This window comes from Ischnura elegans, chromosome 5 (genome assembly GCF_921293095.1).
Source record: "Ischnura elegans chromosome 5, ioIscEleg1.1, whole genome shotgun sequence".
Classification (NCBI taxonomy): Eukaryota; Metazoa; Arthropoda; class Insecta; order Odonata; family Coenagrionidae; genus Ischnura; species Ischnura elegans.
In genome coordinates, this window is record NC_060250.1 from 85,529,173 (window position 1) to 85,552,932 (window position 23,760).

Genomic DNA, 23,760 nt, shown 5'->3' on the forward strand with positions numbered 1-23,760 from the left:
AAATTTGTTAAACTATGAGGATAAAAAGATTTTGCCATAAATTTCCTTGATAAATATCAATCAGCAGTTTATTTTCATTGTACAGATGAATGTGGAGTGTGTGGCAAATAAGATGATCAACTTGATTGAGCCTAACCAACCAAATTCAAAACGATTTATCAATCATTTCTTTAAAAAAATACTCTTTATTTCAGTGTCATGCTTTGTTAAATCCTAAATTTGGCAAAGATCCAGCAAAAATCGGAAAATAAATATTACATTAAATTATATTCTGTTAATTTGAAATTATTAATTTTAAAAGGTCCCCTTAACTACAGCATTACTTCCAAAAATTATGAAATTGCTACTGCCATATGGTATGTTATTCAAGTGATGTGGTATTCGGGTATTTGACCATTGAAGTGCATCACCTCAAGTATTTTTTTTTCCTTCGAATAATTCTACTTCAGTAAAATAATCATTTATTTGTTAAAATTTCACATACACTGTGACAGTCGTTATAATCAAACAGTGATAGATATAAAATATGAAAAAATCATAATCTAGAACAGAGTAATAAAAGCAGCACCAGAAATATCACAGAATGCTAATACATCAAGAAAAATTCAACAAGAAATAGAGATCTTCAATTTTTAGAGCATGTATGACTGCCAAATACAGTTGACTTTCTACATTAATGCTAATCTTAACTCCATGATATAAAATCATGGAATTAAGGCAAGTAAGCTGGGTGTGCATTTGTGTACAACAAGTACAAGCACTGAATCACTTATGTACAATTATATTATTGAGAGTACTGAAATATCAATTAAAATCATAAAGCAATGAACTCAATCAAGGCAATTGGCTACAAACAGTTTGGAAATAGGAGAAATATAGTGAAAAGTAACAAAAAAATATAATAATTAATCTTTAAAACAAAATTCATAAAACATTATTTCTCTCTTGTTACACTACTCCAATCTTTTTCTGAAATATAACATGAAACTAGAATCTTATAGAGATTACACTGTTTTTTTCCAGCAGCTCCTCGTGAATGGAAATGCTGCCTCACAAATGCCAGCAAAAAATTGCTAAATTCATAATTATGCCACAATAATTTTTATAATAATAACATTAAGGATATATGATTGTTTTCACAAGTCATCATCCCTGGATTAAGCATTTTCCACAAATGAAATAATAGAAATGCCTCCATTTAAAAATGAACCTATGATTACTTTACACCAATTAAGGGCCACGTAAAGAGACAATTCTTGGAGGCAAGTGAGGAATAATCCTTACCCCTTAAATCTTTCACTTCATTTGAATCCCATAAGCAGAATAACAGTACGTAGTTAGGAGGGCCTAATAATTTCTTTAAAAATTGACAGCCATTTACAGCAAAAAAAAAAAAATTCACAGCCATTTAACATTGTAAAAATCAGGGTTAACCCTGCCCAATCAAAAGCACTTGACATACCCTTAAAGTTCTGTTTTTACAGGTAATAAAATTCCACTCTGTTCACATTTCTTTAACAGATATCACAATCAAAAATGAATATCAATGTAGTTAAGTAAGCCAATAGGCTCATCAGCTAAAAATTTATCCAGATTACATTATATGCATGTCCTTTTCATTTGCGAATTGACAGGAATGGAAAATAAACATTCCATATAATAAGGCACAGGTTGGCAAAAAAATTTCTAAAATTATTTTCTTCCAGATGATCTTCTTGATCAATGTGGCTGATATGATTCAGCTCAACAGTAGCACCAACATCACTGTGGATATGCCTGAAGAAAGAAGATTTTAAAAATACGAATTATTTTATGTGGTAAGTGGACTATAACAGTATATTTCAAAGAGCTGCGCCAGGATGAGGTACTTCATGACTAAGACCTTCATCGCAATAAATTGAATTACAAAAAGAATTGCTTAAAAATAAAAGGTAATTTATAGAAAAACCAAAAAATCAAGATCTAAGCAGAGCTAATCAATTCTTATACGAGAAAAATTTTGATATGTATAAAAGGTCATTTGCAGGGTGAAATTCAGCCCAATAGTCAAAGATTACACTTGTCAAAAAGGTAAAAATTCCAAGAAATAGCCAATGAACTATGAATTTAAAACACCATAATTTTAATTTAAAATTAATTGATGTTAGCAAGGACAAAAATCTGCTACACCTGCAGTCATTCAGAATAACAAGAGGTAAACTTGAGGTCCCATTCTATGTAAAGGCTTTAAATGCTAAATAAATTTTTTTCTGCACATTATGACAGTCAAATGCCTATTTCGAACATTCTTGATACGCTCGTAATAACCCTTATCAACTAATTATACGTAGTCCAATCATTTCCATATACCTACTTTTGCCATTTTCCCATGACTCCTGTAAATTTCATCAAATCATATCCAAATATTAATGCTGCTGCTGCTAGATGTCTCAAGGTAAACCAGGAGATCTAATATTTATCATTATGTATTTCCTCATATAGCCCAGGCATCTGTGCGTTTAACTGTGAAATTGTATGGTAAAGATGATTCATTGAAACTGTGTAATTATGAGGCAAAGATGATTCATTGTACCTTCATATAATTTTGACAGCTGAATACACATCGGAATTTTCCAACAAAAGTTCTGACTGGGAAACAATGCTTTTCATGAAAATATTGAAAAATATTGATTTTTTTCTTTAGTTTATAATTTATAACTTTTTAAGGAAAAAGTTACAGAAACAGAGAATGCAACTTTGTGATCTATTAAAATTTCCAACAAAATAGATTCCATTCCTTTTTTTATTGGAGGAATTGAAGCAGGGTTCATGCCAGTCGAAGAACTTTATCATCAAAAGAGGAGCTCGTAGACAGGAAAGAGCAGATGAAAGGATTGTTATGTAAGAGTTTAAAAGGAAGGCTAGAGAAGAATCTTACCTAGAGTGTAGTGCCTTACACTGCGGGAACATGGACACTTACGAAAGAGGAAAAGAACTGGCTTAAGGCATTCAAGATGAGGGTAACGAGAGGAATGGAGAAATTGAAATGGACATGGAATGCAAGTGGACAGAGAGGGAGGAAGAGAAGGAAGGACCTTACTTCATGAAGGGCTTTATCAGAGATAGAAAAATAGAAATTATTTAGATCTATACATCCAATGCGTAAATGAATATATTAGTCTTCTTGTTTTTTGGACTCTGTTACTGTAGCTCGTGATAAAATAGCGCCGGCCTCGGTGGCGGCGGGGTAAAGTCCTCGCCTGACAACCCGAAGGTCGCGGGTTCGGGTCCCGCCTGGGTAAATTACCCCAATCCAGGGCATGGATGTTTGTGATTGCTAAATGTTATCAACCCCGATGTAAAGGCCGAACAGTGCTGTTTTCGGTGGTGTGTGAAATAAATAAAAAATGCCTGTTAAAAACCAATGAACATTTTTTGGCACTAATCCATCACTCACTGAAAAGTGTGTCCATTTTAAATCTTGGCTTGTCACTCAGTTTCACCCTTTGAGTAACTGAAGCCTCTGCGGGAAAATGAATGGTACGAGATGGCCAAATCATGCTTTAAACTCAGTCAGATACCCCACTAACTCACCTATTCCTAAGCTGCCATTTTTTTTCCGTCGTACATAGAGCCACATTTTAATCTAATTTCTTAAAACTGTTCATTTTTATCAGAGAAACACAGTTCAAAGATGCACTCGAAATACAATTGGCAGAAATAAAATGAAAAAAATCATTTTTTGTTGTATTGTGTGATTGTAAATGTTAAAACTGCAGTAAGAGCAGTCAGTTTTCGGGCCCTTCCTTTCAGCTCTGATGGCCAAGGAGAAAGGCTAGCAAAGGTAATCAACTCGAGGAAAGGTTTGCAGATTAGCGACCCTTCCAGGCATGGGCCACAGCCAACTAGGGGGACTACCTGTGACATGGCCTCAGATATGCACTTTAACCTATCTTCATATACGAAGGCCGAAAGTTCGTCTGGGAGAAAAACCCAATTTTCTCCCACTCCTTCTGCTTGTATTTCCAATCCTCCACTGGAAAGCACAAGGAAAGATAGTCACTGATAACACATCCAGCAAAAGCCTTATTACCTTCCCTTGGGCCCCTGAAAATAACACTCATGGTCTCTCTCGCCCCAATGAGGCTCGCCATTGCTAGACATTTCACACACCCACTCCTCTGAAAGTGACAAGCAATCATCACCCCTCACCTCATCATGCTGGGAAAATATGGTAACAATCTGGAAAAGTCTACCTCAAACCCTCTTTCCTTCCCCCTTTCCTGTTGGGCAATACAAGTGAGGGACGATTATCTCTAATTCCAATGTTGCAGCATTACCCTTCTCTCCTTTATCTGCCATGGTGGAAGGAAGGCGTTGGATACTCTAAACTCTCACCAGAGACCAAGCCCCTTTCTACTTCCATACCCTTAAATTTCTTTTTATTAAGTCATTTCATTGTGCAATTCGAGAGAGTATGAATCCCAAGAAGGACAATAACTTCGCAATATGCAAAGGCAAGGCAGTCTCTCTCTACCCTGAAGAGAACCTTAGATGCTTCTTCCTTATCAAAAGTTGCTCACATTCCTGGCCTAGCCATCACAACCAGAAGAGTGTTCAACCAGAAAATCATCAGGGTTCCATACACATTTTACCAGTCATCTACCAAACAGGGAAGTCAAGCCACCCAGCAACAGCAAGAATCCATGCCCCTCTTTTAAACTTTACCAACATTACTGGCCAAAATGGATGGAATATGTATACCTTACAACCCTACCTCGCTTGTAGAAAAGCTAAAAACCAAATCATAAAACGAACTTTAATGAATAGAATACTGAAGGAAAATAAGGAAGGTAATCAAGACCGTCCAGTTTGAAGCTGAAGGACAATGGGAGCACTTTCCTTGTCTCCCAAGTAAGGATTTAAGCCTATGTCACAAGCTAGGCATCTCACACAAATGAAAGCATCACTGCAGACTACTTACGCAAACTTGAGTCCAATACTTTTAACCTTCATGCATAATTCTAAAAAGCCCATGAAAATGCTGTGAAGTAATCATTTAATAATATTTAGGAACAATATAGGTTCAATACAGCCCTAATGTATTCATAGTTTCCACTATATGCATAACAGCTTGTGAAATAAAGATGGCATCTAGGCTGAAAAAAAAGGAAATGAACAAACTATCTTACTTCATTATGGGATGAAGGGTTTTTTGATCCTGGTTCAGTTGATTCCACAACTATGGTCTCAGGCAGAATAATTATGTTGCGTAGACAGGAACTATCCTCACAGACAGCAGAACCTTAGTGAAAAGAAAGAAAATGCATAAAATTTGAGGTTAGCCTTATACATAACAAAATAAATTGCAGAATATCATGAAAAAAAACTTGAGTTAATTTCTGTCAATATATAATTTTCATTACAACCTATATAAGCTGCACTCAAGATCCATACATAAAAGAGAAGACATAATTTCTAGATCGAAGGCAGTGTGTTATGAAATAATCCATTAAAATAATTTGTAGAGTGCAATATCCTCATTCGCAAGATCACACACATGAAATTTAAATGGGTTTGTTGGGGTCTCAATTCCCCAACAGTGATGGCACCTTCTATTTATAATTAAGTGAATATAATTTAATGTACAGTGGTACCTCGAGATATAAGAGCCCTGACGTACGAGATGTTTAAGATACGAGCTTTTGAGTGAGCTAGGTTTCACTTTGAAATACGAGTGAAATTTGAAATAAGAGGAACAGCCAGCTGCGGCACTGCACACTAGGATGGTCCTTATTAGTTGATTTGTCACATTTCATTTGGGACACCCCGTCATTTTATGCCAATTTGTGTAAAAACATCCTGTAAAATATTATTGCAATTGGATAACAGGAAGAAGTGCCGCATCACACTAAAGGCTGAGAAATTTTAGTATTTTTTGGATGAATGGCCATAAGAAGGTACTAGTTATCTCAACTGATTTTCTCTGGTAACCAACGATACATTGGGCATTTAACATGCAAGACCTAAAATATTTTCCAATTGTAACCAGTGGTTCCTGAGTTATGGCCTCATGAGTGAGCGCATGATACCCCAAGTGGTGCCACCTTGCATCAATGCTCGAAGCTCCCAAGTCCGTCGCTTCATTCGGCTCTGGATCTTATGCTGTAAACTTACATGCAAACTGTCCGCTTTATATAGGCGAGTCTTGGGCTTGGCCCTACTGCACACAGGCCACCAGCCACCAGTTTACTGTATCTGCACCTCCTACACCTCACATTATCTCACGTATCCCCCCTAATGTGCATGTTTACCTCTCTGTCGAAGTATCATTGATAAGAATTTTACCATACAATATTTGCCATTTATAAATACATTTTTCTTATTCATAAAAATGCAACAAAAACAATAGGGGTAGCATTTTTGGGGCTGGAACTGATTAATGGCATTTCAATTAATTTCAATGGGTAAAATTCCTTTGATATACAAGCAAGGTTATGGAACAAATTAAACTCGTATCTCAAAGTACATATCACTGTAATATTAAAATCTTTCCCCTCTAATTTCTCTGAATGGGACAACTCGAGCCATACATCATTCATTCATTCCCTTACTTTCCCCACACTTTCCATGGTTCCTTGGAGGTATGCAATACCTTTACCAATAATGAGTCTGTGTAGACAAGTTAATTTTTTATATTCTTCAACTATCATATTAAATATTTTTGCTGACCTGGTTAAATAAAAACTTGCATATGGCAACTATCTTAAAAATAATCACCATATTTACAAATTTTCTAGGAATTATGGGGGTACTATCCACCCCACTCCTCAATCTACCATAGCCCTATGGTAATCTAAAACATCTAGTAATCCAGCATCGCAAGCTGGCAACCTTCCATCAGCTAAAATAATTTCTTCAGTTTTTTCATGAAAGGTAAGGTAATTCAAAGTATTTTGCTACTTGGTGTGTAATTGTGTGTACATTCTATTCACCTATAACCTGCATAAAGTTTTGGTTACAAGACACACAATTTTGGGAAAATAAAGTTATGTAGTGAAATTAGAACAGACGGTAGTATAGATATACTTTAGCAGAGATGGTCTACTTTAAAGTTGACGTATACTAAATTTATATTAAAAAAAGTAGGTGCATATTTGACAAATTGCATTTTTCCCCATATATTTCCAGTAATCTGACATTGTTGATAATCCGGCCATGTCACAGTTTTGTATGTAATGGATTACCACTTTCGAACTGCATGTCAGAAAATTCAACCAATCAACTGGGAATGGTGCATCCTCGTAAGGAAAATGGTGACTGCCCCGTTAACAGTTTTCCTAATTTTAGTGATGAGTACGAAACTACTGACATGAAACCTTCGGTATTACATAAAAATCACAGCATTTTTTTATCTGGCTTATCTAAGATGGCATAAATCAGAAATTGTAAGTTTTACATGTGGTAATTAATTGAATTTATTGTCTTTGGCAAAAACAATCACAACAAAATAATTCTTGTTAATAGTCAAAGAAGACTTTTAAATCCAAGATAAATGCATGTTCCAAGTAATACATTAAAGAATAAGAATGACAAAAACACGACCCATCGGAGGGAGTTGCCAGCGGCAAGTTGGGGGAACTAGAACGACTCGTCCGCTCAGCAAATACATTAAAGAATAAGAATGACAAAAACACGACCCATCGGAGGGAGTTGCCAGCGGCAAGTTGGGGGAACTAGAACGACTCGTCTGCTCAGCAAGAGAAAGGGGGTATAGCAAAAGCATGGGAGGGTGTGGGGTCATAGTGGGGATGCAGCGCATTCTCTACCTTCCTAGTAGTGATGCACTGGAGAGAATACATATACCATTGCAAAATTCCTCAGGAAATGCTATCCATAAAAAAACGGTGACTTCAAACCCACCAATGCAGAAGCATACAATGAAATCATGAGAAACAAACTGACCTGATGCATGATGGGCTGATTCACAATGAGGAATCTCAAATACATGTAACAGCTGCCTTCTTTGAACAGTATCAAGAGGAGACTTAGGAGCTGAAGACTGAGCACTAGTATTTAATTCACTGATAGATTGCTCTATAGCACAGTTTCTGCCAGCTCCAGATGACTCCTTAACCCCATCCAAGTTTTGCTGAGTGTTCATTAGGAATGATGGCCCCTGTTGACACAACTGAATCACTTGACATATGTTAGCTGACCCAACTCCTTCACTGCTCTCAATAACTGGAGTAAGCACAATGTTCCCTTCAGCCACATTTTCCAAGGCTGTAATTTCTCCAATTCCTGGCGGGGACTTAGAATCAGGTAGAATAGTCACTGACACAATGTCCGAGGACTGAAATGATTGAAAGTTAGAAAAGAAAAATGTGAACTATAGCCTTATACATGCAGTATTATAAAAAGTAGAGCTATGAAAGCTACTTCAATCAAGAACCCACCCACCGGACCAACATCCTGGCGGGAGCAACCTAACTTAGGATGGCCAACCACTTGAATATAATTTACAATCAATGAATTTAAGGAGATATATTGAAAGATCATATTTTGAATCAAACAAGTAGTAACTCACCAACAAAAGCTGTTGGACCGTGCTTTGCAGCAACGGTGAGCTTGAGGCTAGGGTGTTCTGAGGATTTTGTTCCACAGGCGCCTCAATTTCTTCTTGATAATCCTGCACTGGCGGCTGAGGCATATTAACATTTACTGCTATAGGCTCCTGCGGTGATTCCATCTACATATTAAAATGCCAGCTCATTAATGTCATGAAATAATAGCAGTGATACTTGATAATGTCAGGGACAATTAGGAGTCGGAAAAAGAATCTTAATAGGAATGGATATTGCGTTAAAGTTTCTAACTGCTAAAAAATCACGAGATTATACATATCAATGCATTGAGTTTCTTTTTCATATGAATTATGACTTAGTATGTAGTAATTGTTTCTGCCAATGCAGTCTATCAGTGCCACCAGTAGAGATCAGTAATGCAGTCTGTTATGAGGGTAGCCCTTTACGTGTCGGGAATAGAATGTTCCTCATCACGAAGCAACTGTGAATGGTGTTTATAAACATATTTTGAGTGGGTTAATTCCCATGCAAAGTTTCATTAAGATCAGCCAGATAGTTTTAAAATGGTGGTATGTATGCCAAAGTTCCCAAGTTGCTGTACAAGATGGAATTAAGTGATGAACAGCACCATATGATAATTTACTGTAACTTTCGACGAAGCCTCACCCAGCAAGAATGCGTAACAGAACTTTTTGTTGTTTCAGGCTAAGAAGCACCATCAAAGACAACGGTTTATAGCTGGAATGCAGAGTTTCAGCGAGGATGCTCTGCCCTCAGTGACGAACCGCCTGAAGGGCGACCAAAAACCGACGTCACTCAAGAAAACGTGGATGCTGTACATAACATGGTTATGGAAGATCATCATGCTATACGCCATGAGATTCAGGCATCATTGGACATCTCAGGGACCTCAGTTCAAAAGATCTTACACAAAGACTTAGATGCTAAAAAATTGGTTTCCCACTGGATACCACACCTCTTCACAGAAGAACAGAAAGCAGGTCAAGTCAAATGGTGTCGATATACTCTTCCAATATTCAACTCAGGAGCATCAAAGCACATTCACAACATTGTAAGTGGTGATAAATCATGGATCTATAGCTACGAGCCTGAATCAAAACGTCAATCTTCAGTATGGGTCTTCCAAAGCGAACTCAAACCGACAAAAGTTGTTCGCTCTCGCAGCGTTGCCAAGAAAATGGTTGCATCGCACGTAGCCAAATCAGTGCATTTAGCGATGATTGCTCTTGAAAATCAAAGAACAGTCAATGCTCAATAGTATACCACCATTGGCTTGCCAGAAGTGATCGCCGAGATTCGGAAAAATAACCCAAATCGACGCACTATAGTCCATCACGACAATGCAAGCTCACACACCCCTCCAGTCACAAAGTCGTTTTTGGAACAGCAAAACGTCGAAGTTCTTGATCATCTTCCATACAGCCCGGACTTAAGCCCCAACGATTTTTTCACATTCCCCAGAATCAAGACTATGCTACAAGGAAACATCTTCCAGGCATCTGAAGAAGCAGTCAATGCCTACAAAACAGCCATTTTGACTACCCCTACTTCGAAATTGAATGAATGCTGTAACCACTGGTTCCATCGAATGCAAAAGTGCATTGACTATCGTGGAGAGTACTTCAAAAAACAATAAAAAATTGCATTACTGTACCTCTTATAGTTTTCTTCATTCCTGACACTTAAAAGGCTACCCTCGTAGAGGCCAGTCTTTCAATATTCATAACAGTAGTCTTTCTCTGACACACACATATTAATGCTTTTTCATCAGAAGACAATATGTTCAACAGCTTGAAAATAAAATACCATTAATCACTCATTAAGCATTTAACTAAACAGAATTCAGACAAATTGACTTCCTTCTATTCTCTCATCTCTTCACTGATTTTATTTATATATAGAGCTCAATTATAGCAGTTTTTAAGCACTATCAAAAGTGTAATATTCCAAATCCCTACCTGTATCACAGATTCCTCTGAGAAGACAATAGAGTCATATGGAGGTGGAGAAATTCCAGGTGTGTTGGCCATGGCATTAGCATGAATAATTGTCTTTTCTGCTGGCAAAGTATCTTCACTGGCAGTCAGCTCTTCACGTGAAGTCACAAAAAATTACAAGCAGTGATTAATTACTAAGGGCTCTAAAATATTTTAGGCTACCATAAACACCTTTTTTCAAAGTAAAATTGGCATTATGGTGAAATAATTCTTTTAAAGTAAATCATGGCTCATTCCCTAAAGCAAGGCATTGACAAATTAAAATGCAGTCAAAATAAATTCACACATTTCATCATAATATTGAAACTCAAATCTTGCTTAAGACATACAAATTAATTGAAATGGCTAACATAGGTGTATTTAACATGATAAATGAAAAAGGAAGGAAAAGAATGATATGTTCTCTAGCCCTTGCCTTTCAAAATGCTTATTACCTTTTTCGCTCACAGATTCCTCTGTTCTTCTACCTTTAGGATTTTCTCGCCTCCACTTCTTCAAACCATGCTCTGGAGGGCCAGCTGATCCACCTGTGTTCCTCATGTGGCTGTTCACTGAGCATATCTTGGTGAGTGAACAACCTACATATTTGAATCAATGAGCAATGAATGAAACTCCAAGTAAAACGGAAAGGCAGACTAAATTATTTTGATACATAGTTGATTATTGAAAGCCTGAGCGAAATTGGAACCAATATTTATTGAATTTCAAACATGTTGATTTTATGATGGCTATAATATTCCTCATCAATTTTTTAGAGTTTAATCCTGGAGTCTATCATACATTTTTACGAGTTGAGACGCTTTCAGGATGCTACTCCAAGAGATTTCGTCTGTTGTTTTCATGAAAATGTAGAACATGTCACTAGCATAAGAGAAAGCTTCATAAACCTGAGTGGTTATGTGATTGAGACCTAAGCAGAAATGCTTTCAGGATGCTACTCCAAGAGATGTCGTCTGTTGTTTTCATGAAAATGTAAAACATGTCACTAGCATAAGAGAAAGCTTCGTAAACATGAGCGGTTATGTGATTGAGACCTATGCAGAAATTTGTTCCCTTGGCAAATCTGCTCGGTAGGGTTTGGGTTCAAATTGGGTTTTTAGATGAGATTGTTTTATTACTATACAAATTGGGAAGTGGAGCATTCGGCAAAGCTATGTGATTTGTAATTAAGTGCAAATCAAGTTTGTGATAAAATTTTTAACAGTACTTTTGAGACAGCAACTTAGATTTTGTACTATGTATACATAATTTATTTTTCCATACCCTTTAGACAAGACCATGGCTTTACTTCATGATAATGAAAATTTTGTAATAACCTAGCTGTCACATGCCAAGAAACATCTCTTTCGCATATATGCTGTCTAGATGCAGAAACCAGTGTGCCTCCTTTCATCTGTACCTATGCCCTGCCTATATGAAGAGTATGGAAGTTCCATAGCGAGCAGGGAGATGTGATAAGGAAGGATTATAGGTGCAGTCATCTATTGACCAAAACGAGTATTAAGCAGACTGCAGTTATAACTAGGGACATGCAAAAGTCGCAAATGCGATAACGCGAATTCCGGGATTTTCCCGTGAAATACGCGATTTCCGGGGTTTTCCCGCGAATACGCGAATTTCGTGTTAATTGCGATTTTCTCCAATTCATGGGCGATTTTCACTAACTCAAGACGCGATTTTCACCATTTTTTTCTTCTGCTCATGCTCCTCCCACGAAATTATTTTTCGAGACGTACATTTAAGCCGTAATTTTTTCACTGCATTGGCCGCTTTCCGACGCGACGAATTTCCATGGGCCCCCGTTCACGGCACAGCGCTGTGAGATGTCTTGTTTGAAAGTGGCCTGAATTTCACGGAACCGTGCCGTGAACGGCGGCCGGCGAAAAGTCGTCGCGTTTGAAAGTAGCCTCAAGGTAGCACCATGTGTATTTCACGGCATAAACGGCGCACCGCCGGGCCGGATTGAGCCTTGCCTTGCTGACCGTCAACAACGCCGTGCCGTCAACTGCGCGATTCGACTCGCTTGAAGACATGCATTGAGACCAATGGTTATTTGAAAGCACAGTGCCGTGCCGTTGACGACGGCCGGAGCAAAGCAAAAGTCTGAAAGCGGCAAAAAGTGGCTGTGCGCCGTCTATTCCGTGAAATACACACGGAGCTACATTGTGGCAGCTTTGTGCCAAAACGACTTATCGCCGGCCGCCGTTCCCTGCACAGCGCCGTAAAATTCAGGCCACTTTCCGACAAGACGACTCTCTGGATTTCACGGCACTGTGGCGGGAACGGCGGCCCGCGGAAATTTGTCGCGTCTGTGAGCGGCCAATGCCGTGAAAAAATTACGGCTTAAATTTACGCATCGAAAAACAATTTCATGCAGAGCAGAAGGAAAAAACGATGAAATTTGCGTCTGAGTTGGTGAAAATCGCCCATGAATTGGAGAAAATTCATGGTTTCCACAAAGAAACACCCTCGAGGAAATAAGGCGACTTGTTTGTCCGGAGGATGTCTAAACCGAATTCACGATATCTACAAAGTAGCAAAAATGCCATGGGAATCTGATGGTTGACTTAATAAAATTACTGGAGGGTTCAAACTATCCAAATACTCACAGTCTATAAAGAGTTAACCCTTTCGCTACTAATGACGAAAATATGCGGCAGGACGTTTCTTGACCCGAGAGACGAATGGCGAAAATTTTCGTCTGAGATTTTCCTACGCAGGCCTAATGCCGAAAATACGTTTCCTTGCTCTCCTCCTTTTATGACATTCGTGGGTTCGCAAAGTCTTAGTTTCGGGACCCAACACAGGCCAACACCATGGACTGGCAAAATCTGTAACTTCCGAAATCCGGAAGCATGAACCTAGACCCTCGTCTCTTATTACCCCTCTTTGTGGCAAGGAACCGCAGTCATACAATTGTTCATTCAGTTAGTTTGCGAAATAAATATATGGTTCTTTCTCAAAAAATATAAACGAAGAATTGAATTCTTTGTCTTTTGGCAGCGTTTACAAATTTTTAAACGAAATTCTACCATAAATATTAACTTATATCTCGATTTAAGTATAAAATCAACATGGAAATTGTTAAGGCATTAAATTCGTTAATGCTGACGGTAGAGCTTCATTCAAAATTTTAAAATTCTCAGAATAAATCGAGGAATTCAATTCAAAGTCTGCAATTTACGTGCAAGCAACAATCATCCATATAGCTATCCACATAAACAAAGCATGAGTTGACAGCGAACCAATGCTGCTGGTAGGGTTGTAAACCACGAAAGGAGGGAGACCAACTACCCTCAGAGTCCAAGATAATGCAAAATGCCCACTAGGAAGGATCAGAAAAGGTTGGTGTTGAGAGTGTTTGATTATCTGCAAGACCTTTCTTAACAGATGTCCAACATAAATGCTCCATACAGAGGGGACCGAAGAGTCTCATGGAGCGCAGTCCCGCATTCATGTTAAGGAGAGTACTCCACCATTTAGAAAGAGTTAAGGAAGTTAAAAATGAGCCTCGAGAAAATTCATAAAGAGTACTTTTTTTTAGATAAAACCACTTATTACATCTGCAAAACATGAAAACCTCTAAAGCAGCTGCTGTTAAGTCAATACCTATGCAGATGGCTGAAAAAGCGTCAACCAAACTTAGTTCTCTTATGGTAGAAGACCTAATCAGAAAAATAGGTATTTGAAAAGATCTCAGTTTTTGATCCCCAAGAAGTTCCGTCTACAGACATGAACCCTGACTTAAAAACAAAAAATTCATGGCCTGGAATCAATGGAGACAGAGAAGTTGATGTTGGGGTTGGGAGAATTACAGAAACTACTACAAAAGCAAAATTCCCGCCGTTCAGTGGATGTAATTAAAGCAATCCAGGAGCTCAAATGTCTGAGACATCGTTTGCATCTAAGTGCCTTTAAGCAATTTGGATCCCTTCTGCAAACATGGACTGAGAAAGATTTCTTTCCTGCTATAGCACTGTGTTAACAGATAAGAGAACAAATGTAAAAGATGACAACTTGATCACAATAGCAATATTTCATTTGAAATTACAGACATTTAAAAGTAATTTCTCTCTATGTAAGCTAGATACATGTATACGCGAAGGATAAATATGTAAAATAGGTTAATTCAGTCAATACTTCATGTACATTATTGCTTTAATTATTCCCGATCAGTAATATCCTAAATTTAGGGCAATGGGTGGGCCACTGGAAGGATGGCTCTCAATCAACATAAATTACTTTGCCGTTAAAATAACACCGATTTCAGGGCAAAATAACATCGCTTTTGTAGAAAAATAACACCACTTTTGGCTATAAAATAACCCCACCTTTTGCATGTCCCTAGTTATAACTCATGTTCCATTGGTTGCTATTTCCATACCATATCACCAGATTTTCCCTTTGCATTCCTCAACACTACCAACCAGACTGTTAGACTCATTAAGAAGTGAGGTAGTAAGTGCTTGGGTTTTCATGACAGGCATTTGACCTGATAACTGGCATGAACACTGAATGGGCTCATGAATTCAAAGAAAGATTTAACTTGTGTACTTAAATATTTCATTCCATAAAAATGAGTAAAGCATATCGTAAAAAGTAAATTGGTATATCATTTGCTTTCTTATGGGCTGTGGAGCACATGAAAACCTTGCTAATTGTGTGAGGAAACTACCTCGCAACAGAAAATGTTCGACACTTAACCATGATTTCCTGTTCACCTAAAGCTCGTTTACTGATATTATTATATTTAATAAATAGAATTACCTGTGACCATTGAAATGAATCGGTAGCAGTTTGGCTTCAATCCTACTGGCGCTTTTAGCATCTCTGCAATGACTCGCCTGGCCTCTTTTTGTCCTTCTTGGGCACTAAGCCTCCAGCATTCAAGAGAATCAGGTATTGTGACCGCTTGTTGAGTGCACTGCTCTTTGCAGCACTTCAAGGATGCTAAATCAGCTATGGCCTTCATTTTAGTATACTTCTGTGTTTTTTTCTCCACTCGTCTGTGAATTATGATTTTCAAGGACATTAATTAGGACACAGAAAATAAATTCAAATACAGGAAGCTTTTCCAAGCATAGAGAATGAGACTTGCGTGTCATTTGTAAACAAAAGCAGGGGTGGACACAATATGGGATTGTTTTCTAATGAAAATTCTATTAGATATCCACATCAAGGGAATTATTTGTACTAAAGTAAATTAACCTACAGGGGATAGATATGCATAGTCTTTACATTTTGCAATTTTAATTTTTTCTGATTCTAAAAAGAAATAATTAGGATGCAAAATAAGCCATAATGTAATCGATAAATTTTAACCTCGTTCATGGTGATGCAAGAGGCTATTTTAAAGTTGCTTACAACCAACTCAAAATAAAATGTTTTTTAACAGTATAAGCATGTTGAGCTCTCATAAAAATATTATTTTATAATTCATTAAGTAAGGCGGATTGTTCAATCCACATATTGATATGACACATAATCAAAAGTAAAGAATCCTAATAGCTTACTGATTTTTCATGCTTTTCAGTTCCTTATGAAGGAAGTTATTTGAATACATAAGGACTCTTTGACTAGCTTTTTCACAGAATTTCAAGTGCTCCCGCAAATACTTTCTATTAGCAAGAACAAACTCCTCAAACAATTTAGAATGTCGATTCCCAAATCCTCGACTGAGTTTTGCACCACCCCTCTTCGTAGCATGTCCAATGACCTTGAAAATAAAGACCATAATCAATATGAAAACTAATCATTCATGACAATTTTAAATAAATTTTCTACTGGTAAATTGTAAATATCTAAAATAAATATATATAATATTAATAAAAGTAATAATAACATTTTTCATTAGCAGAAAAGATAACTGTTATAAAAAAGACATGTATTTTAACAAAAACTCACACCCAATTACATGATTTAAGTGGCTTTCAATTTCGATATCTCCACTGCATAAATGCTCTAATATCACCCACCAAATCGAATCCGCTCATCTAGGAGCCCAACAATACAAATGCACTCAGCTGGCAGCAGCCGGATCACAAACACTCACCTCCGAAGCTTGGAGAATTGGAGGTGAGTGTTTATGCTCCGGCTACGGCCAGCTGAGCACATTCGTATTGTTGGGCTCCTAGATGAGCGGATTTGATTCGGTGGGCGATATTTGAGCGTTAATGCAGTGGAGGTATAATTGTTACACAATATACAGAAAATGGCAAGAGTGTTTTTGGATGGATTTGGTAGTGCTTACTTGAAGGATGTCAAATTCCCCGGACAACTTCTGGAATTTTGTAATCATTTTGAAAATGGACATAGTAAAGGAATAGGTGATCAGGGAGGGGAGGAGAAGAGGGAAGGGTAAATGAGGAATAGGTTGATGCGTATTAGGAAAGCCGTCAAGTAGGAGTTGAATGGAAGTCAGTAGGCACAAGCAGAGCAAACCAATAACTTCAAGACATGCCTTTGTTAACAATCATAAATAGGAAATTTGTCTACATTTACACATTTTTAAAGTAAACTTAAAACTTAATATGCTTTAAACTGATCTTCTCTGCTTGAAAATGGAGTACAGCGTAATATAACACAAACTCATCCCCAGTAAGGAGAAGAAAATGGCAAATAATAAAAATACTTAGTGCCCGTCAAAATGACAGGCATTAGTTTTGCTATGCACGTGATATGACATGTGGAATATTTTATACTCTTAAATAAGTAATATGTGCTGATTTTCCATCAAAGGAAAACAAATCATAGAAAAACAGGTACAACTTGGAAGCCATTGCTCTCAGAGAGAAGTGAAATTATTTTATATTATATACAAAAACTGATTGTTACTAATTTTATCCCTTGATTACATTTAATTAAAAGTGAAATAGGTAAAGAGTAGAGAGTTGTTCTTACCCCACTAGAACTGGCATTGTGCATTCTCTCCAAACTCAAATCTCTAGAAGTCTTTATTAAGCTTGTTATGTAAAAGGCTCGCTCATAAGCTGTTGCTAGATCTTCACCTAAAATTATTACAGCATGAAGATTAAAAATTGCCGCTTCTTGTTGAAAGAAATGGCTATGCATGATCAAATTTGAGCTTACCTCCTTGAACGTAGCTCTGTATGCAGCCACATGGTTTAGATTGCACATTGGGGCAAAACAATAATTTTGCATCAGGATCCTGAAGTGTTACAGCCAGAGATTCAGCAAAGGCCCTTGCCTCATTGAGATAAGAATCTTTTTCCTCGCCAGTAGGCAACAACTAAAAAAGAGTAATGTAAATATAATCATTAGAAAGTGGTACCAACGTGATACATCTCATATTTTTAATACCAAACAATTGAGAAAAACTTCATGGGAACAAACTATGTTAAAACAACCTAGTTAGCAGCTAAGTTCCAGAAATTTAGACTTGATGCAATATAGGCACCGTCAAGCTGAGATTCCCCTCTACCTTGCTACTCTTCCTCAGCCTTGCAGGCATCTGAGGAATAGTCTTCTGTATCAATTCAAAAGTCACCATTATAGAGAATAAAATATTAATATTGACCATAAAGAAACAAGGCCTGGGTATGTGCATATTCAGGGAGGCATGGAAATAAGATGAAATGAGAAGGAAGGAAGAAAATTACAAAATTTTGATGCCAGATCCTCAAGAATTTCAAGTTGTTCAAACGGTTGAGACTTAGGTAATTTTCAGTATCCACCACTCTACTGAACACAGTAGACGACCTTAATGAACCAAAAACATAAATTGCATACATTTACTATATTATTATCCTAAGATCCTCGAATTAAAAGACACTATTCATCAAGTTTTGCAGATCTACACTAAAGGAAAATCAATTCTTATGAAAATTTTCCATCACTGCAGTAATTTGAATACAGGCCCTTGGTACTATGTACCTATGTATTAAGAGAAGTTGGCATCCCTCTTAACCCTTTCGAGACGGCGGAGTTTTCGTCTTAGCATGACTACTGTACTGAGCCCCAAGAGACTCTTCTTTCTCGTGGTACGGAGCATTTATGGAGGGCATTCGTTAAGAAGGGTCTAGCGGATTATTACACCCTCTGAGCTCCAACCTTTTTCGCCCCCTCGCAGGGGGATTCCACATTATCTCGGACTCCGAGGGTTGATGTGCTCCCTCCTTTCTGGGTTTACGACCATACCTGCGGCATTGGTTTGCGGTCAACTTATGGATTGCTTATATGTATTTATCAAATGGATAATTGTTGCTTGCACGTAAATTGTAGACTTTGAATTGAATTCCTCATTTTCTTCTGAGCATTGTCAAATTTTAAACGAAGTTCTAAGGTTCGAAGTTCTAACGGATTTAATGCATCAATCATTTCAATACCAAATATATGCTTCTAAAATTTTTCTTATCGAATTCAAACCCTTCCAAAAATCTCATTAACTATTTCTCCAAAATGCATTACTCAAGGTAAAAAAAATCCTCGCAAGAAAAGCTCTTTGTCTGTCACAGGGCAACCTTGGTATCCCTTGGAAATTGCGCTCCACATGGGCAATCACAACACCTGTGGAGCTTCTCTGGAATTGCATACATCAGTATAATTATGTTTTTTTCTTGGAATTTTTAAAATCCCTCATTTTGTTTGGAAAATATGCTCCACCACGGGCTGAAATAACTCATGAAGACCTTCTCTGGAATTCTACCCATCAGTATAGAAACGTATTTCTCAGAATGGGTAAGTTCATTTCCGTTCACATACCCACAATTCTTTTTGATTATAAAGTTTCCCTTCACTTCTGTTTCAGTTGTTCTTGGGTTCAGACGTTTGACGCTCTCATTCTGCGAGTGATAACGCAAAAAATATATAAAAACAATTTCGGGTAAGCATTATCAATCGTAATATGGTAATTACACTGGAATCGAGATATAAGTTAATATTTATCGTAGAATTTCGTTTAAAAATTGTAAACGCTGCTCAAAAGACAAACAATTCAATTCTTAGTTTATATTTCTTGAGAAATGAACAAATATTTAATTCGAAAATTTACTGTATAAACAATTGTATGACTGCTGTCCCTTACCACTGAGAGGGGTTATAAAAGACGAAGGGTCCGGGTAACTGCTCCCGGATTCCGAGGGTTAATCCTAAACCCCGAAGCGTTGGGTCCCAAGACAAAGACGGCGTAAACCCACGACCATCCTAGAAGGGAGAGAGCTAGAAAACGTATATGCGGCTTTCGTTCTCCTGGCCGGGAAAATCTCACACGTACATGTACCCCCGTCGTCTCCCGGGTCAGGAAACGTCCACACGTATATATACATGTACAGTAAGGAAAAGGTTAATAGCTGACTTGCTATGACCTGTTGACTCACTCTCTCTTTCATTGTTTATGCATTACCTTCTGAATCTCACTTAACCCTTCCGTGACAAGAAAACTTAAAAGACTCAAAGAACTGAGTGGGGTATCTCAGGTACCCCATTTGTAATTCGTAAATTATATGTTGTATTTTATTCTTTCTTGTAATTCAACATCATGGCTCTTTTTTTTAATGATACCATATCTTGTTTTGTATAATTTATAAATACATTGTAGGCTACATTTAGGTTTTTACATTCATTTTGAGCGAAATGGCAGGAATCTTTCATATTTTGCTATTGTAACTGTGCATTGACTAACATGCTATGAAAACACAAGTACAAAAGGTGCCATCATGTAGAAGATTTGCGTAATTGAAGTTATAATAAAATTTATAGCATTCAACTTTTATTCCTGCACTCAAATAACAAGCAAGGTTTCTTTTTCTTCCCGCCAACAGCTGTGCGAGGCAACTCTGTTACCCTACCAATAAAAATTGAATGTTTCAAAAAAAAATTTAAATATACAAAAAAATCATTTTTCACCCAATTAACAACAAAGTGGTTTATTTATTCATTCAACGGTCAACACCATTTCTAACTCAAATACAAAAAATATCACAGGGATAAAATTAAAAATAAAAAACTTATACATACAACATTAATATCATTTGGGGTAACTGAGGTACCCCACACAGTCATGGAAGAGTTAATTGCTAACTTATGTTTAAACATTAGAATCGCTGTTTCGAACCCACCTTAAAAAGTATAAGCATAAAAAAAAAGACTACAGGTAATGATTTCATTGTGATTATTGTGATGAAAGTATTAGTATATTCTATAGAAATGGATGAAAAATGGAAACATAATTTAAAAATTGAAGGTATATAAGAGTGCCACCAGTTAGTTATTATTATCACATTTGAAGGCAGTAACCTCCATCCAAAGTCACGCATGCCAAGACAAACTCGGAATCAGTGTTAGCCTGATCTAAGCAATGCATACATATGGGGCCATACTATTATGCCCCATCCTAAATAGATTTATTTTGAAGTGCCCCCCACACTGCAATTTGAGAGACATCGCAATTCCTCCGAAAAATCTTCACCTCCACTTAGACTCTGACTTCAGGAATGAGGGTTGGGGATCAGTTGAATTCAAAGCTTTAAACCAGGAGGGATTTCTGCAAAACAAGGGTTCTAGCTACGGAAGGTCTGGATTTTCTGCAAAGTTACAGACCTCTAGTCTACAAGTAATTGGGGTAAGAAAGAAAGCTATGACATGGGCGCTCATTAGACCATGGAATATGCACAGATTGATTTACTTTATAGACATCTTCCTGCTATTTCATTCAGTAATTTTGAAAATTTGAATGACTTGATGATGTAGTAAGTGTGTCCATAATCCTTGTTAATTTGGATTATCAACACAGCATGGAAAATTAATAATAAAGGAATTTTCATAAGGTATTATAAACACTACACTCAGTGGAGGCACCCAATTGGTAGTAGAGTGAAAAATTGGGAGCATTCCTCCAAGATCATCATGAATTTAGTTGACATCTACATTGACGACTAACTCACAAAAACTGACAGTTCCAGAATCATGAGTTTTAGTTATCCTAAAGATGATGGCAGGGTAGGTTAATGGAAAAATTGCTAAAATGGAGATGAAATTCCAATAGAAGACTAAAGGTCCTTTCTGTAAACCCCAAGCTCTAGTCATGATCGTCACTATGCGTTGGCACTGCAACACTCAAAATGAGGGGAATGCGTATTTGCAACAGATGTCACGAAGAATAACAAATATCAAGAAAAAATTAAAATAATAAAAAGACAAAGCTAAGATAATAAAAAACAGTGCCTGATCATCGGAACGGAAATGTAGGCTGTAGCCTGTCGGTCTTGAGCCTTCAGAGGCCACAGAGAACCTTAGTTTTAATGCAATTGTCTAAGGTACATACTTATGAGACCTTATCGCTTGTTCTGCCTATAGGCCACCAAATTTGTTGATCTGACATTAATAATAATGCATGCTCTACATTGTCTGTAATCTACAAAATGATATAGAAGATAATGAAAAATAACTACATGAAAATTGTGGTTTTTAAAATGTAAATAAAAGGGAGAAAAGGTATCTCTACCATATATCCTATCATTCTATAGAGGAGGTGAACTTCATGCTGAATCGAGGAGAGATAAAATAAGTCTAATATTACACACATGGAAGTAGAAAACTAATTCTTGAAGGAGCAATGACATGATTAACATAGAAACGACGGTGCTAATGATGCCTTAAGGGGAAGATTGTTGTATAATAAGAAGCATTTTAAGACCAAGATATGCCTATGGAATATCTAAGTGCTCGTCTAGGGTGTTAGGCGTCGGACTGAAGGCATTAGTTCAACAACACGTATGTTGAAAGAGTGGTTTATAATATGTGTTGTTGGTATGTCATATTGCATAGTTATTTTCCCTCATTCACCCAACAGCAGGCAAGTTTAAGCGCTTGCTGTCAAGTAGTCGTATACATTCGGACAGTATATATTTCGTATTTATGCAGCTGTAACAGAGAAATGTCAACTGATTTAAAATAAATTAACGAATCAAACCTTGGGAGGCCTTTTCTTTACTCTGCTCATTTTGAGTCCACATTTATTGCACAAAATCAAAATTTTATTAGTTTCGGCATCCAACCGTTTCCTAAATTTTGGCTTCTGTTGGCTCCCTCCAGCAATATTTTTCCTTTTAGCAGGGTCAATTGCATAAGGTGAATGGCATTTATCACACCTAATTGGATTTTTCACACCACCTTCGGCGCTCTCAACGACTGTGGCTGAAAAAAAGGTAAAAAATTGTAAGTGACCAAGAGCGATAGACAAGAAAATGGATAAGAGTGGCAAATATAAAAAGAAATCATCAAGTACCTTTCGACATATTAAGTCAATAGTTGACTTTTCAAATTTTTAACCGAGCAATCAGGTTTGATATCAAAGAACTATATGGGAGGAATGACTCAGTACTTCAGAGTTACGTCCAGAAATAATGATACATCGGAAAAGTACTGCAAACCAACGGAAAGTAAATATTGAGTGCCATAAACAAACATAGACAAAGCTATAAACATGGCTATAAAAAACAAATTTGCCTCTATGACGCCTCTTCGCCTTTCTCTGTCTGAAACAAAGGAGACTGATTCCTCATTACAGTGGAGGATGATTTCAGTCGCCACTTCGGTCGCTTTAAATAGGCTTTCAAAAAAGTCCGCAGAGCGGCAATGAGTGCAAAGTGATCCACTTTTTCAAATATTTTGAAGATTCGTACTTGAAATTGCAAGGAATAGTGTAGTGTGATTTATATAAGATCACATCATTAGCAATATAAATTTTGGCTTACAGCTCACATTATGGTTTATTTATATGTGAAACCCAGATCATTTTGCATATTAGCGACATTCGTGGCGACTTTTGTAAAACATAAAAAACGCGCGGCGGGTGACAACGCAGGAGTTCGGCATGAAAATCCTATATATTATATGAATGTTCTTGGTTATATACTATCCCATAAATATTGAATGTATAAATGGTGATATTAACTTAATAAAACACCGATGGTAATCCAAATCGTCCGAATTCTTTCGATTATTCTTCTGATTTTTGGCGGGCGATTTGATAGTTGCATGATATTGCACCTTGTAAATGAATTCATTGCACCTATTAAAGAAATCGGAGGGAGTAGTCGTGTTTGAAATTTTCCTTGGGATGGAGCACTTCCGGTGTTTCGAGAAATAGACTAATTGAAATTTTACAGGGAAGAATTTGAATACCTGGCGACACTCTCAAATAGCATCCCTTACAA

The 23,760-nt window shown here is 37.1% G+C and overlaps 1 protein-coding gene across 1 annotated transcript; it reads right to left on the reverse strand.

Moving 5' to 3' along the window:
- Positions 1-1,627: 1,627 nt before the first annotated feature.
- On the reverse strand, positions 1,628-23,070 carry LOC124159167. Its single transcript, XM_046534782.1, has 12 exons — positions 22,830-23,070; positions 22,515-22,738; positions 17,675-17,834; positions 17,486-17,592; positions 16,099-16,301; positions 15,353-15,591; positions 11,020-11,163; positions 10,547-10,677; positions 8,570-8,731; positions 7,945-8,335; positions 5,172-5,284; positions 1,628-1,776 (listed from the first exon to the last, which is right to left on the reverse strand). Exons 1-12 carry the CDS (start codon positions 22,837-22,839, stop codon positions 1,762-1,764), a joined length of 1,899 nt encoding a protein of 632 aa, XP_046390738.1. The 5' UTR covers positions 22,840-23,070; the 3' UTR covers positions 1,628-1,761.
- Positions 23,071-23,760: the final 690 nt, after the last annotated feature.

Coding starts and splice junctions, on each gene's coding strand:
- LOC124159167 (XM_046534782.1), bottom strand. Junction 17,593..17,674: donor ACAGAGCTACGTTCAAGGAG/GTAAGCTCAAAT, acceptor TAATAATTTTAG/GTGAAGATCTAGCAACAGCT. Junction 16,302..17,485: donor ACAATGCCAGTTCTAGTGGG/GTAAGAACAACT, acceptor TTTATTTTCAAG/GTCATTGGACATGCTACGAA.